This window comes from Oryx dammah, unplaced genomic scaffold (assembly GCF_014754425.2).
Source record: "Oryx dammah isolate SB20612 unplaced genomic scaffold, SCBI_Odam_1.1 HiC_scaffold_11, whole genome shotgun sequence".
Classification (NCBI taxonomy): domain Eukaryota; kingdom Metazoa; phylum Chordata; class Mammalia; order Artiodactyla; family Bovidae; genus Oryx; species Oryx dammah.
The window spans coordinates 44652167-44669582 of record NW_024070195.1 but is presented as its reverse complement, the minus strand read 5'-3'; the positions used below and the strand labels follow the sequence as shown (position 1 = coordinate 44669582).

Here is a 17416-nt window from a genome sequence, read left to right as displayed (position 1 = left end):
TTTAGGATGGACTGGTTGGATCTCCTTGCTGTCCAAGGGACTCTCAACAATTTTTTTTCAGCACCCCACAATTTGAATGTATCAGTTCCTCAGCACTTGGACTTCTTATGGTCCAACTTTCACATCAGTATATGGCTACTGGGGAAACCATAGCTTTGACTATGTGGACCTTTGTTGGCAAAGTGATGTCTCTGCTTTTAATACACTGTCTATATTTGTCACAGCTTTACTTCCAAAGAGCAAGTATCTTTTAATTTCATGGCTGAAGCCACCATCCACAATGATTTTGGAGTCCAAGAAGATAAAATCCGTCACTCTTTCCGCTATTTCCCCTTCTATCTGTCATGAAGTGATGAGACCAGATGCCATGATCTTAGTTTCTTGAATGTTGCGTTTCAAGCCAGCTTTTTCACTCTCCTCTTTCACCCCACCAAGAGGCTCTTTAGCTCTCTTCACTTTCTACCATTAGAGTGGTATCACCTGCACATCTGAGGTTACTGATATTTCTCCCACAACCTTGATTCCAGCTTTTGATTCATTCAGTCTGCCATTTTGCATGAGGTACTCTGCATATAAGTTAAATAAGCAAGGTGATGGTAAATATATAGCCTTATTTTCTGTGTGTTCTTGCCACTTCTTTATCTCTTCTGCTTCTGTAGGTCCTTACTATTTCTCTCTTCTATCAAGCCCATCCTAGCATGAAATGTTCCCCTGATATTTCTAATTTTCTCACCTATTCTATTATTTTATTCTATTTCTTTGCATTGTTCATTTAAGAAGCCCTTCTAATCTCTCCTTTTTATTGTCGGGCACTCTGCATTCAGTTGGATATATCTTTTCCTTTATCCCTTAACTTTCACTTCTCTTCTTTCCTCAGCTAACAGAGTTTCAAGAGTATATGTTGGTCATAGAAAACACCCTTTTCCAACAACCCAAAAGATGATTCTACATATGGACATCACCAGACAGTCAATATCAAATCAGATTGATTAACTTATTTGCAGCTGAAGATGGGGAAGCTCTCTACAGTCAGCAAAAACAAAACCTGGAGCTGACTGTGGCTCAGATTATGACCTCCATATTGTAAAATTCAGGCTTGTATTGAAGAAAGTAGGGAAAACCACTAAGCTATTCAGGTATGATCTAAATCAAATTCCTTATGATGATACAGTGAAAGAGATGAATAGATTCAAGGGATTAGATCTGATAGACAGAGTGCATGAAAAACTATGGATGGAGGTCAGTAACTGCAAATATCCCTCTGAAAATCCCCGAGATTTAACTTGGTTTCATAACCCAAACCTTTGGAATCCTTCTGGAATCCACTCTATCTTGCTCCCCATCATGGGTCTTAAATCAAGTCCTGATGATCTTATAACCTAAAAACTGCCAAACAGGGCATTTCTCTTCTCCATTTCCTGGTCTAAATCACCACTACATCTAGCCCCAAGCTTCTTAATCAACCACTTGATTAGTGGGAGCCTTGTCTCTGGTCTTGCCCTCCTCACATGAACTCTCCAGCCAGCCACTGCTGCTGCTGCTGCTAAGTCACTTCAGTCATGTCCAACTCTGTGACCCCATAGAGGGCAGCCCACCAGGCTACCCTATCCCTGGGATTCTCCAGGCAAGAACACTGGAATGGGTTGCCATTTCCTTCTCCAATGCATGAAAGTGAAAAGTGAAAGGGAAGTCGCTCAGTTGTGTCCGACTCTTCACAACCCCACGGACTGTAGCCTACCAGCCTCCTCCACCCATGGGATTTTCCAGGCAAGAGTACTGGAGTGGGGTGCCAATGCTTTCTCCATTCCAGCCAGCAGGACATTTCAAAAAATTTTAATAGTCTCCCCTCATCATTGCTTTGGGGATAAAGGCAAAGTTCTCTAACATCGTTCCTACAGTCTTATACAATTTACTTGTCACCTACCTCCCTACCACTCTCCCTCCTTATCTCACTCACTCATTTGCAAAAGAGCCTCTTCTTAGCTCTTCTGAGATTACTCATCCCCCCAGGCCTTTCTTCAGTTCAATTCAGTTCAGTTCAGTTCAATTCAGTCACTCAGTTGTGTCCGACTCTGCAACCACATGGACAGCAGCATGCCAGGCCTCCCTGTCCATCGATAACTCCCGGAGCTTACTCAAACTCATGTCCATTGAGTTGGTGATGCCATCCAAACATCTCATCCTCTTCCGTCTCCTTCTTTGCCCACCTTGAATCTTTGCCAGCATCAGGGTCTTTTTTTTAAATAAATGTATTTATTTTAATTGGAGGTTAATTACTTTACAATATTGTATTGGTTTTCCCATACATCACCATGTATCTGCCACAGGTATACACATGTTCCCCATCCTGAACCCCCCTCCCTCCTCCCTTCCCGTACCATCCCTCTGGGTCGTCCCAGTGCACCAGCCCCAAGCATATAATAGCCAGGACATGGAAGCAACCTAGATGTCCATCAGCAGATGAATGGATAAGAGAGCTGTGGTACATATACACAATGGAGTATTACTCAGCTATTAAAAAGAATACATATGAATCAGTTTTAATGAGGTAGATGAAACAGCATCAGGGTCTTATCAAATAATTCAGTTCTTCACATCAGGTGGCCAAAGTATTGGAGTTTCAGCTTCAGCATCAGTCCTTCCAATGAACACTCAGGACTGATCTCTTTTAGGATGAACTGGTTAGATCTCCTTGCAGTCCAACGGACTCTCAAGAGTCTTCTCCAGCACCACAGCTCAAAAGCATCAATTCTTCAGTGCTCAGCTTTCTTTATAGTCCAACTCTCACATCCATACATGACCACTGGAAAAACCATAACCTTGACTAGACAAACCTTTGTTGGCAAAGTAATATCTCTGCTTTTTAATATGCTGTCTATGTTGGTCATAGCTTTTCTTCCAAGTATTAAGAGTCTTTTAATTTTATGGCTGCAGTCACCATCAGAAGTGATTTTGGAGCCCCCCAAAATAAAGTCTCTCACTGTTTCCACTGTTTCCCCATCTATTTGCCATGAAGTGATGGGACTGGATGCCATGATCGTAGTTTTCTGAACGTTGAGTTTCAAGCCAGCTTTTTCACTCTCCTCTTTCACTTTCATCAAGAGATTCTTTAGTTCTTCACTTTCTGCCATAAGGGTGATTGCATTTGCATATCTGAGGTTATTGACATTTCTCCTGGCAGTCTTGATGCCAGCTTGTGCTTCATCCAGCCCAGAGTTTCTCATTTGCCGCCCAAGTGTGACCCTCTCTAGTCTACTACTTTTCCTTTGAAGACTGACCTAAATATTCCTCCTGAAAAGCCATTTACCTGCCAACACCCTGAACTAGACCAATTCCTCCTGTTACAGCTTCTAGTCATGTGGAAATTCCCTGCAAAATATTCCTCATAAATCATTGTAATTATGCCCTGAATATCTATTTTTAATACTTATTTCTTCATTTGGCCACATTATAGTTGTGGCATGCAGATCCTCCTTGCATCATGAGGGATTTTTTGTTTCTGTGTACAGACTTTATTTGTAGCATGTGGGCTTAGCTGCTCAGGGACATATGATATGTTAGTCCCTTGCAGCCATGAAATTAAAACATGTTTGCTCCTTGGAAGAAAAGCTGTGACCAATCTAGATAGCATATTAAAAAGCAGAGACATTACTTTGCTGACAAAGGTTCATCTAGTCAAAGCTATGGGTTTTCCAGTAGTCATGTATGGATGTGAGTTGGACCATAAAGAAAGTTGAGCGCTGAAGAATTGGTGTTTTTGAACTGCTGATGTTGGAGAAGACTCTTGAGAGTCTTTTGGACAGCAAGGAGATCCAGGAAGTCCATCCTAAAGGAAATCAGTCCTGAATATTCACTGGCAGGACTGATGCTAAAGCTGAAGCTCCAGAACTTTGGCCACCTGATGCAAAGAACTGACTTATTGGAAAAGACCCTGATGCTGAGAAAGATTGAAGGCAGGAGGAGAAGGGGACAGAAGAGGATGAGATGGTTGGATAGGATTACCGATTCAATGGACATGAGTTTGAGCAAGCTCCGGGAGTTGGTGGTGGACAAAGAAGCCTGACATGCTGCAGTCCCTGGGGTCGCAAAGAGTCGGACGCAACTGAGCGACTGAACTGAACTGAACTGAAACAGAAATCAGATTTATAGAACAGTCTTTTGGACTCTGTGGGAGAGGGAGAGGGTGAGATGATTTGGGAGAATGGCATTGAAACATGTATAATATCATATATGAAACGAGTTGCCAGCCCAGGTTCAATGCATGATACTGGATGCTTGGGGCTGGTGCACTGGGATGACCCAGAGGGATGGTACAGAGCGGGAGGAGGGAGGGGGGGCTCAGGATGGGGAACACGTGTATACCTGTGGCGGATACATGTTGATGTATGCCAAAACCAATACAATATCATAAAGTAATTAACCTCCAATTAAAAGAAATAAATTTAAAAAAAGAAGAAATCAAATCCATGTCCCCTGCATTGCAAGGCAAATTCTTAACCACTGGACCACCAGAGAAGTCCCTGGATATTGTTTCATGCCATACCAAAAAGCACATTTCTGAAAGGAGAGCCCAGGTCTGAATTTTGCCCCAAATATCCCTGGTGCCTGACAGAGTCTAATACAGAGCAGACCCTCGATAAATTTCTATTTAAATAACAAACTTCCAAACTTGGATGTGAAAGAGACTCCTATCTCCAAAGTTCCAAAAAGACCAAGTGTGTCTATGTCTACATGTGTGGACATTACGACCATGGACAATGTCATATTATTAAAACCATTGGCCACAAATGAACGTTGAAATTCTCCTCCCACTGCAAGAAGTCTAGACAATCCTGGAAGACACAGATTTCCATTTCCATCTCCTAAAGTGAGATGATGCGTGTTTACCTCCAGTTTCCATCTGGAACTTGGAAACCTTATCTTTTCTCCCTTTGTCCCAGGTAGTCCTTGAAGGATAACTTGAAAACTAGAGGAGTGTCTGTTCTATTTAGAAACATTTATTCACATAGTATCCTTGAGTAGTAGATTCTCCAAAGCCATCATGATGTCAAATAGAAGATCCCATGAACTCCCTAAGCACACTTGTAGATATCTGACTAGGCATCCTAATGGTTGGATCAGAAAATATGGACACTGGCCTTACACAGAACCACGCTGAGGCAAGCTGCCCACCCTTAGTCAGCTGCAGGATTGGGAGTCAGGAATGGGAAAAAAGCTTCAGAGATTGTTTGGATCATCTGTGTCTCCCTCCCTTTTGCCTTCACTGCACCTCTTGTCACCTTAAGATGAGGAGAATGTTGCCCTGTCATTAAAAGAGCCTGTGTCCTCTTTAAATTATATCTCCTGGAACTGCATGAACCACCTGTTAAGTGAAGTGGAGACTCTGAACAGCACTTGTCATTATCACTCAATACATAGTGAAGGCTCAATGAATGTTAATATGATTAATATGTTTACTTAGTTGAACATGACCCCCCAAGAAGCAATAGACACTTAGCAACTTCTGAGAGGTCTCAAAGCTGCTTTACTTGATAATTTGATATTCACATGGAGAATTGAGACTTAGTTTTACTGTGCAGTTGCCCCCTTGAACAATATGGTTTTGAACTGCTTAGGTCCACTTATACAGGGATTTTCTTCAATACTTACTAACTGATCCACAGTCGGTTGAATCCACGGATGTGGAACCAGAACCCTGGAAATGAAGGCCAACTGTAAAGTTATACACAGAAATTTGACTTTCCAGAGAGTCAGAGCTCTTAACCCCTACATTTTCAGAGGTCAACTATATTTCACAGGCACTCCTCCAAACTACATTAAAATAGAAAAATGCTATTTTTATTACTCCATTGCATTATCATCTTAATTATTCTATAATCCTTTAAAGCACTGTTCATATGCATGTCATACACATATGTCAAATATCTGACAAATAATCAAAAGGGTTTTTTTTTCTACAATGGAGTTATTTCTGTTTGAAATTAATACATTCCAAGGAAAGACATCTTGTGCTGTATTAATTCATGAATCAAAAGTATAAATTAGAGTTGGATAAATGCTAAAGAGATTTCAAATGGCAATTATCACTGGTAATTGCAATGGTAAGAATAAAACTTTCTTCCTGAGCACAAATATCTCTTTACTGGGAATGTACCTGTGAATTCAACATACAAAATGCCAAAATATTTTAGAGAAACACAACGTACTACAAAATCAGAAATGAATTTTTTAATGCAAAATCATTTATAGCTTGCTTGGCTTTTCTGCTACTTTATTTTCTTTGTTTGTCTGTCTATAGGAAACTAGTAGGCTAAGAAAGGAGGGATCTCATAGTGAGTGGCTCTTGAAAAAGAGAATCTTATCACTTGAAATGAAAAACTAACACTTAATGGCCTGGCCACAGAGAGAAGTTCTCCCCAGAAATATGACTTTCATAAATAAATACATCTGAGAACTAGCCTGCTGTGAATGTTCCAGTTTCAAATATGTATTAGAGACCTAAATATTGAAACGTGTTTCTTGCAATGCAAAATACATCAATACGACTAGTTACTAAACCATATAGTTGACATACCTATGCTATTTAGTTCTACATTGCATTTGCAAACTCGCTGAATAGTGATGAGCTAAGAGAGTACATGAGAAGTAAAATATAACTACAATTGATGCAACTTTTCTCAAGGTTTTCCACATAAAGAAAAATGTGTCTTTAAAAAAAAAAAACAAGTAATTAGAATTAAAAAGAGTGAAAGGAAGCCATGATTATACTGAGAAACATCATTTAGAGAGCATCGTACATAAATACTTAAATTAGAACACCAGAAAAACTCAGAATTAATGAATTGAGGGTTTACTTTAAGAAATTAGAAAAAACATTCAAATAATTGTAAAGAAATTAGGAAGAAGATAACAAGGATGGAAATAGTTATTAACTATAACTATACAGAAAACAATGATGCAGAAGAAAATATGAAAAACCACAATTGTTTCTTTGAAAAGGAAAATGAAATAGACAAATCCTTGATAAGTTTAAGAAAAGAGAAAAAATGTATAAAGGATAAAGGATATTAAGGAGGAAAAGTGAGAAATAAATATCCAGAAAAATTAAAAGAATGATAGATAGTAATACTATAAATAAAATAAACTAATATTTTTAGTAATATGAAAGCATATGAAATAGGAAAATATATATTTCTATTGCTTAGTATGCCACAAATATTTTCTCCTCATTTACTTCATCTCTTCATTTTACTTATTGTTTCAATTGTGTCTTTTGTGGAATAATGTTATAAATTTCATACAGTAAAATTTAGCAAACCTATTTATTTCTTGGTTAATGCTTTATCTGCCTATTTATTTCTTCTTGGGTCATTTTGTCTTTTATATATATCATATAATTTACATAACTATATAGTATTTAATATATGTGTATATAAAACACAAGATGACTATATATACTATTTTATAAAACAGTAGTTTGTGAAATAATATATATAGTTGAATCTGCAGATGTGAAACCCATGGATAAGCAGGGTCAACTGTCAACACTGAACCATGTTGTTTTATGCACAGTAGGGACTTGAGTGTCTGCAGATTTGGGTATCTGTAGGAGCTCCTAAAACCAATTCCCCATGTATACTGATGGACAAATGTAATAAATATAGAATTGATAATGTGTTTTATTTAATGAGGATTTTTAAGAGAAAAGGGCTGTGGACGTGCATGGAACCATTGTACACAACTGTACATGCTGTGTACAATGTTTGTGTATGTTTATGCAATGAACCGTTATATACAATGGTACATATCATGTACATGTCCTATACAATTATGAAATAAGTCACATTTTTATGGCAAGACCAGAGAAATTTAAACAAGAAAAACTTTGACCTTTGGCCTCCTCATCCCATACTACACATTGTATATCTGCTTTATTCATTAACCAGACCTCCACCACAGGCAGGAAGACTTGCTCAACCATAAAGAGCAACACTGTTTTAACATCAATGACAAAACTCTTTAAAAGATCCATTCCTTCTTGATCAGGGTCACAGGACACACCATGATGATGCTAGATCTGATTATGTAGCTGTCAATAACACATCATTTGATGGACAAGGTTCTGCCTCAAAAATATTTATACAACTGTGCCTTGCTGTCTAACAGGTGGACGTGCTCTCAGAGTTTTCTGAGATTTCTGGGTTATAATCTTCAAAACTGCTTAAAAATAAAATTTTCCACTTCTTTCTTAGATGGACTTAGTAATTTTTGCTCACTATGATGATCCATTGTATAAAATGGTACATGTTGTGTACGATGTCTATGTTGCATACAATGAACCATTGTTCACAATTGTAGATTGTATACAATACATGCCGGTCCCCACAATGACACCTGGCCAGGTGAGTGAGCCCAGAGCCAGGCAGAGCTTTGCCAGGTGTCACTGCTACTGCAGAACTTCCCAGTGGCCTAACTGTAACCTGGGAGCATTTTAAATGGTGGGTATAACCCAAGATAAATCTTATATTCTATATAACTGACACTTTTTTATATCTCAGAAGAAACAGACTTAGCTCATTGTATAGGGGTGGAGGTTACAAACAGGGGGCCAGGAAATGGATGACAGAGGGAGAAGTTATTTCCAGCTGCACTAATTCTAACCAATGAGGTTGTGACTAGTGATTCTTGGGAGAAACCTCACATTATAGGGGTTACCTGCCAACTAAACATTCACTTTACATATCTAAACAAAATGATGTATATTAGTGCTCACTACTGAAGGTGGAAAAGCTTTCCCCTTCATTTAGTCACACCATTTCTGACAATGTTGGCCTGATTTTCCCTCCTTCATAGAAGCCTCCAGGAAAAGAAATGTCTGTATGCCCTTTCAGTTCAGTCGCTCAGTTGTGTCCAACTCTTTAAGACCCCATGGACTGCAGTATGCCAGGCCTCCCTGTCCATCACCAACTCCCAGAGTTTACTCAAACTCATGTCCATTGAGTGAGCGATGCCATTCAACCACCCTCTGTCATCCTCTTCTCCATCTGCCTTCAATCTTTCCCAGCATCAGGATCTTTTCCAATAAGCCAGTTCTTTGCATCAAGTCACCAAAGTATTGGAGTTTCGGCTTCAACATCAGTCCTTCCAATTAATATTCAGGACTGATTTCCTTTAGGATGGACTGGTTGGATCTCATGCAGTCCAAGGGACCCTCAAGAGTCTTCTCCAGCACCACAGTTCAAAAGCATCAATTCCTTGCTGCTAAGCATTCCTAGTGGCTTAGCTGGTCAAGAATCCGCTTGTAATGCAGGAGACCTGGGTTTGATACCTGAGCTGGAAAAATCCCCCGGAAAAGGAACAGCTACCCACTCCAGTATTCTGGCCTGAAGAATTCCATGAGGTCCTGAAGAATTCTGGTCCTAAAGAATTCCCTGAGGTCACAAAAAGTAGGACAGGACTGAGTGACTTTCACAAGCTTTCTTTACAGTCCAATTCTCACATCCATACATGACAACTGGAAAAACCATAGCTTTGACTGTATGGACTTTGTTGGCAAAGCAAAACAGAGAGATTGCTTTGCTTTTTTTTATGCAGAAAGATAGCATAAAAAAATATGCTATCGAGGTTTGTCACAGCTTTTCTTCCAAGGAGCAAGTGTCTTTTAATTTCATGGCTGCAATCACCATCTGCAGTGATATTGGAGCCCAAGAAAAGAAAGTCTGTTGCTGTTTCCATTGTTTCCCCATCTATTTACCATGAAGTCATGGGACTGGATGCCATGATCTTCATATTTTGAATGTTGAGTTTTAAGCCAGCTTTTTCACTTTCCTCTTTCACTTTCATCAAGAGGCTCTTTAGTTCCAGCTTGTGCTTCATCCAGCCCAGCAGTTTCACGATGTATTCTGCATATCAGTTAAAGAAGCAGGGTGACAATATACAGCCTTGATGTACTCCTCTCCCGATTTGGAACCAGTCCGTTGTTTCATGTCGAGATCTAACTGTTGCCTCCTGACCTGCACACAGATTTCTCAGGAAGCAGGTAAGGGGGTCTGTTGCTCTCATCTCTTTCAGAATTTTCCACAGTGTCTTGTGATCCATACAGTAAAGGATTTGGCATAGTCACTAAAGCAAAAGCTGATGTTTTTCCAGAATTCTCTTTCTTTTTCTATGATTCAGTAGATATTAGCAATTTGATCTCTGATTCCTCTGCCTTTTTCAAATCCATCTTTAACATCTGGAAGTTCACGGTTTGCTTACTGTTGAAGCCTTGCTTGGAGAATTTTGAGCATTACATTGCTAGCATATGAAATAAGTGCAATTGAGTGGTAGTTTGAGCCTTCTTTGGCATTGCCCTTCTTTGGCATTGGAATGAAAACTGATCTTTTCCAGTCCTGTGGCTACTGCTGAGTTTTCCAAATTTGCTGACATATTGAGTGCAACATTTTCACAGCATCATCTTTTAGGATTTGAAATAGCTCAACTGGAATTCCATCACTTCCACTAGCTTAGTTCACAGTGATGCTTCCTAAGGCCCACTTGGCTTCTCACTCCAGGATATCTGACCCTAAGTGAGCAATCACACTATCGTGGTTATCTGGGTCATTAAGTTCTTTTTTGTATGGTTCTTCTGTGTATTCTTGCCACCTCTTAATATCTTCTGCTTCTGTTAAGACTGTTTCTGTTCTGTCCTTTATCAAGCCCATCTTTGCATGAAATGTTCCCTTGGTATCTCTAATTTTCTTGAAGAGATCTCCAGTCTTTCCCATTCTATTGTTTTCCTCTTTTTCTTTGCATTGACCACTGAGGAAAGTTTTCTTATCTCTCCTTGCTCGTCTTCGGAACTCTTCCCATTTCTCCTTTGTCTTTCAGTTCTCTTCTTTTCTCAGCTATTTGTAAAGACTCCTCAGACAACCATTTTGCCTTTTTGCATTTTTTTTCCTTTGGGGATGGTTTTGATCACCACCTCCTGTACAATGCCATGAACCTCCATCCACTCCATTCAGGCACTCTATCAGACCTAATCCTTTTAATCTATTTGTCACTTCCACTGTATAATCATAAGGGGTTTGACTTAGATCATACCTGAAATATCTGACTTCCCTGGTAGCTCAGTTGATGAAGAATTCGCCTCCAGTACAGGAGACACTCGTTTGACTCCTGGGTCAGAAAGATCCCCTGAAGAAGGGATAGACTACCCACTCCAGTATTCTTGGGCTTCTGTGGTGGCTCAGCTCATAAAGAATCCACCTGCAATTCAGGAGACATGGGTTTGATTGTTGGGTTACGAAGATCCCCTGGAGAAAGGAACAGCTACCCACTCCAGTATTCTGGCCTGGAAAGTTCCATGGATTGTATAGTCCAGTGGGTTGCAAAGAGTTGGACACAACTGAGCAACTCTCACTTTCAGTTTGAATGGTCTAGTGGTTTTCCCTACTTTCTTCAATTTAAGTCTGAATTTTGCAATAAGGAGTTCATGATGTGAGCCACAGTCATCTCCCAGTCTTGTTTTTGCTGACTATATAGAGCTTCTCCATCTTCAGCTGCAAATAATACAATCAATTGGATTTCAGTATTGAACACCCGGTGACGTCCACGTGTAGAGTTGCCTCTTGTGTTGTTGGAAGAGTGTGTTTGCTAGGACCAGTACGTTCTCTTGGCAAAACTCTGTTAGTCTTTGCCCTGCTTCATTTTGTACTCCAAAACCAAACTTGTCTGTTACTCCAGGTATCTCTTTACTTTTGCATTCCAGTCCCCTATGATGAAAAAGACATCTTTTTTTGGACATTAGTCCTAGAAGGTCATGTAAGCCATCATAGAACCATGAAACTTCAGCTTCCTTGGGATTAAAGATTGGGGCATAGACTTGTATTACTGTGGTATTGTATGATTTGCCTTGGAAATGAACAGTTACCATTCTGCCATTTTTGAGATTGCACGCAAGTATTGCACTTTAGACTCTTTTGTTAACTATGAGGGCTACTCCATTTTTTCTAAAGGATTCTTGCCCACAGTAGTAAATATAATGGTCATCTGACTTTTCACCCATTCCAGTCCATTTTAGTTCACTGATTTCTAAAATGTTGATATTCACTCTTGCCATCTCCTTTTTGACCAATTCCAATTTACCTTGACTCATGGAGCTAACACTCCAGGTTCATATGCAAATATTGTTCCTTATAGCATCAGACTTTACTCCTATCACCAGTCACATCCACACTGGGCATTGTTTTTGCTTTGACTCCATCTCTTCTTTCTGGAGCTATTTCTCTACTCTTCTCCAGTAGCATATTGGGCACCTACTGAGCTGGGGAGTTCATCTTTCAGTGTCATATCTTTTTGCCTTTTCATACTGTTCATGGGGTTCTTAAGGGAAGAATACTGAAGTGGTTTGCATTCCCTTCTCCAGTGGACCACGTTTTGTCAGAACTCTCCACCATGCCCTGTCTGTCTTGAGTGGCCCTACATGGCATGGTTCATAGACAAGGCTGTGATCCACGTGATCAGCTTGGTTCATTTTCTGTGCTTGTCCTTTTCATTTTTTCTGCCCTCTGATGGGTTAGAGGCCTGTGGAAGCTTCCTGATGCAACAGTCTGTGGGGAAAACTGGGTCTTCTTCTGATAGGCAGGGCCATGCTCAGTAAATCTTTAATCTAATTTTCTGTTGGGTGGAGCTGTGTTCCCTTCCTGTTGCTTGGCCTGAGGCCAAACTATGGTAGGGGTAAAAGCTATGGTAGAGGTAACAGCAGTAATGGCGGCCTCCTTCAAAAGGACTTATGCTCCCACTGTCGTATGCAGTGCGCAGCAGGCTACTGTCTTCCCACCCCTCCGCAGGAGACTCCTGGACACTCACAGGCAAGTCTGGCTCAGTGTTTTGTGGGGTCACTGCTCCTTTCTCCTGGGTCCTGGTGCACACAAGGCTTTGTCTGTGCCCTCCAAGAATCTGTTTCCCCAGTCCTGTGGAAGTTCTGTAATTAAATTCCACTGGCCTCCAAATTCAAATTCCCTGGGGGTTCGCAGTCCCCTTGCCAGATCCCCAGGTTGGGAAATCCACTGTGGGTCCTAGCACTTCCTTAACAGTGTGAGAATTTCTTTGGTATAATCATTCTGCAGTTTGTGAGTCGTCTGCCCAGCAGCTCCATGGTGGGGCCAATGGCGACCTCCTCTAAGAGGGCTTATGCCACACGCCACGTGTCCCAGATCTGCTGCAGCCAGAGCCCCTGTCCCTGCGGCCAGCCACTGCTGCCCCATGCCTTTGCAGGAGACACTCAGACACTCAAAGGCGGGTATGGCCCAGTCTCTGTGGGGTCTCTGGGTCCTGGTGCATACAAGGTTTTGTTTGAGTATCTCTGGCAGGTATGGAATTTGATTCTAAATGTGATTTCAACCCTCCTACTGTGTTGCTGGGGCTTCTCCTTTGCCTTTGGACGTGGGGTATCATTTTTGGTGGGATCCAATGTAATTAATCAGTGAGAGATTGTTCCTTCATGAACTCTTAATTTCCAATATCTATATGGAATGAAACAAAAATATATTTTCTGTTTCTTCTATCATTTATCCCCTATCCTCATCCTATTCTTTGTATCTGGTAAAGGGCGGAATTTAACCATGACAGCTTGATTCCATCACCTCCTGTATCAATTGTCTTTCAGCAGGATCAGCCAATGAGAGGCACTGATAAGAGTTTGGAAGGTCTGAGCAAGGTAGAAGCTTTAGTATTTGTCTCCCTCTCTGCCTCAGGTGGCACATTTGGCAACACTTTGTCTTTCCATAACTCCAGCTTTCACCAAACAGGTCAGTCCTGCTCCCATCTACCAGCAGGAAAACACCTGTCCCCAGATCCCAGTCACCCCCTGCTTCACTTTGAGCCCTCGGTCTAGGGATTCTGATGGCCTCCTCCTGCGGCTCGTCCCTAGACTGACTCAGCGTACTTTACTCCCCTCTCTGCTCCTCCATCACCTACATAACCAAGTCTTTTCACTTTAGTCCTCTTATTGCAAACACTTAGAGACATTTCCTTTTTTTCTGGTAGAATATCACCTAACAATTCCATTTGGGGGTTTAAAAAGAATTCATGAATATGAATTTTAAAAACCCGGAGAAGCCTTTTTCTTGTTTAGAAGACAAAGAGGTGGGGCTCAAACATGGTGAACCCTGAAAGGACATGAGTCCTATCTTCCAGATCTTCTCTATTTCTTTCTTATGTATGTTTCCTAATGACAGTTGAAGAAAGAATCGTGATTCAACAGGGTGGAGCAGCCAGGCTGTAATTCAATGTGCTATCTTGGGACTACTTCCTGTTTTTTTCCAGGAAAAACTAGACGAAGTTCTGGATTTCAACTGAAACCCATGAACAGCACATAAGTGGCACATACCTTGGATTGAACAGGAAGAAAACCAGGTCTGAGTGCTCTCAGTGTCACCCAGTCTGAGACTTAGCGTCCTGGGTGTTAAGTGATCATAGGACGATTCTTCCCTCTTATGCTCTAAACACAAAATAATGAGACCTCATATTGTGTTAACAGAGACTGGAATGCTGAAGTCACATGGACCAAATGTGTGGTCCTCATTGCTCAGTCCAGGCCAAGGTGAGTAGGGCACACCAACAGGCCAAGAAAAATCATAGCATAGGAGGACACGTCTAGCCAGCAATCAAATCTATTCCACAAACATCTGCTGCTGCTGCTGCTAAGTCGCTTCAGTCGTGTCCGACTCTGTGCGACCCCATAGATGGCAGCCCACCAGGCTCCCCCATCTCTGGGATTCTCCAGGCAAGAACACTGGAGTGGGTTGCCAGTTTCTTCTACTTACTGCTTAGTGGGCAAAGGAAGATGCCAATCATTATTTTCTGAAGGCCAACTTGGGGACTTCAGATAATAAACAGAACCAAATATGCTCTTTAAAGTTAAAAGAATGAGAAAATTTTGATTATTATAGTTTATTACAAGATATTGAATATACTTCTGTGTGCTACACATTAGGTCCTTGTTATTTATCTCTTTTATATACAGCAGTATATATCTGTTAATCCCAACATCCTAATTTATCCCTTCCTCAACTTTGCGCTTTGGTAACCATAAATTTGTCTTCTATATCTCTATGTCTGTTTCTGTTTTGTAAATGAGTTCATTTAAATAATTTATTTAGATTTGACACAGAAATGATATCATATGGCATTTGTCTTTCTCCATTTGATTTATTTCACTTAAGATGATAATCTCTAAATACATCTGTTACTGCAAATGGCATTATTTCTCTTTTTTGACTGAGTAATATTATATATTACATTATATATATATGTATATATAAATGTACGTACACACATATATATGTGTGTACCTACAGATATGTATGTACACATATATGTATCAACCAACCACAACAAGGTGAATGAGACTCCTGTATGCTTTCTAGGGGAGAACTAAGTGAATAGATGCTTCTTCTGATAACACAGCAGAGATTAATGAAGACAACAACCACTGCAGCCACACTTCACATTTTTGTACTCTGTTTTCTCACATTTTCCACACATCTGGCTCATTTAACCAGGGTATTGTTGGGTGCGACCACATAAAAGAGCTCTACACTGGAAATCCAGACAATAGAGGGCCCAGAAGTGAAGGTCATGGATATCCCACCATTGTCATCGTAATCTGCCAGGCTCACTGACAGATCAGCTTTGCTTCTTCATTTATTAATTAGTCATTTAAGATGTCAGTGAATTATTAGAAGATTGCATCCTTTCCCAACAAGGATGATGAGGCTATTTTTGTTTCTCTGACTACTGAGAACTGAAATTAGATGCAAATTTGTGACAACTGAGTTGTTTTGGGGGGTAAATGTGTGATCTTGCCCAATACAGTTTTGCAGCTCATTTTAATAGACTTTACACCAAGTGCACTGGTTTCCTAAAATAGGAGTGTGTGCCCTACATACACAGTAAGACAGTACTTCCATTGTCAGCATCTAAGTTTTTTTGTTACTTACTATCTTCCCCGCATCATAAGCAATTACATTGTAGAGTAAAGAGTAGTTCTTTCCTATGACTCTCCTTTTGAGTTTGCAGGTTCAGTTTAGATGAATGAAAAGAACCAAAATGTGAGCTTACTGAGAGAAACAATATATTTCCACTGCTTTTTAGCAAATCATAAGCAATGTCAGAATTAAGAAAGCATTATTGGGTGGAAAAAAATTGCAAATGATGGCAAACTGGTGTTTTCAGTGCTTTTTGTTGTCTGACATCCTCATTGTTCAAAGAGAGAGACCAGATCATTTCCACAAACAAATCCTATGAACTTTTAAAACAAATGCCATCACACTGTTTGCAAATGATCAAAGTCAAAAAGAATATTGTCATACGAGGGAAATGAAGACTACTAGGGAATTTAAAAGGCATTTAGTCCCTCTTCAGTCCTCTGTTAGTGGTTTTACATACTCGGTAACACAAAGGAAACGGGAGCTGAGGGCCTGGGGTGAGAAAGAAAACAAGCAGGTTGTGATGACAAGGTGACAAGCCAAAGACTGCACTGTCCCAGAGAGGCTCACATGGCTTAATTTCAATTTAAAGGGTGACTTGAACGCTTGGCCTGATGGAAATTTAATGATATGCTATGGCTCATCTGCACTTGTCAGCTGGCCCCAAGCTGCGATAATCAACTTTTCAATGTCAGACTCATTTACTCCTCGAAGAATCCTAAAATAGCCATTCTCTCCCCAGGACTTTCCCCAGGAATTGGCAGCAATCTGTAGAAAAACCAAAAAAAAAAAAAAAGAGAGAGAGAGAGAGAGAAATACTGAGTACCATGTTTGGATACTTTTAATCCAGTCTGTAATGTTACAAGGGATTCCTGTGTCACTTTATATGCCTTTGACTTATTATAGACTGCGATTATTAAGAACCTGCATAGTTTCTAAATAAGAACAAAATGATTATGCTAGTCATTAATTACATTCATAGGCATGTATCCTCATGTTCAATAAGCAAAACTGGTGAATCCCACAGAGTACAGTGGTAACATATGCATGAGGATTTGAAGTGCCACATTAGATGACATAACTGCAGTTACAGAGGGTCTGCTATGTGACTGATCCACGATAAAAAAAAAAATCCTGTGTTCAGGGAGCTTACAGTCTAATGAGAGAAGATCAACATAAGGCAAGTACTAAGGTAGGAATATGTGCATAGAGAAGCATCTCATTCATCTGAATGGTTCAGGGAGGTTGTCATGGAAGAAGTACCATCCAAAATGCTTATTAAAGCCTGGGAGTCAATTGACCAGGAAAAAAAAGAAGAAAGAGAGATTCAGGTAAAGGGAAACAGTAAAAACATAAATATAAAAGCATGAAGCATTGAAATAAAACAACAAAGTTGTCATTGAACATAAAACAAAAGCAAGTTGGTAGCTTATGAGGCTAGAAGG

General features: G+C 40.2%; 1 protein-coding gene across 1 annotated transcript in view; it reads right to left on the bottom strand.

Annotated features, from left to right (window-relative positions):
- Nucleotides 1-16095: 16095 nt before the first annotated feature.
- Nucleotides 16096-17416, bottom strand: part of TINAG (tubulointerstitial nephritis antigen) — a 107361-nt gene continuing 106040 nt past the window's right edge. Inside the window, exon 11 of the mRNA XM_040249181.1 lies at nucleotides 16096-16739. Within this exon, the coding sequence (XP_040105115.1) occupies nucleotides 16605-16739 (135 nt within the window). The 3' untranslated portion in view covers nucleotides 16096-16604. The remainder of the gene's footprint in view (nucleotides 16740-17416) is intronic.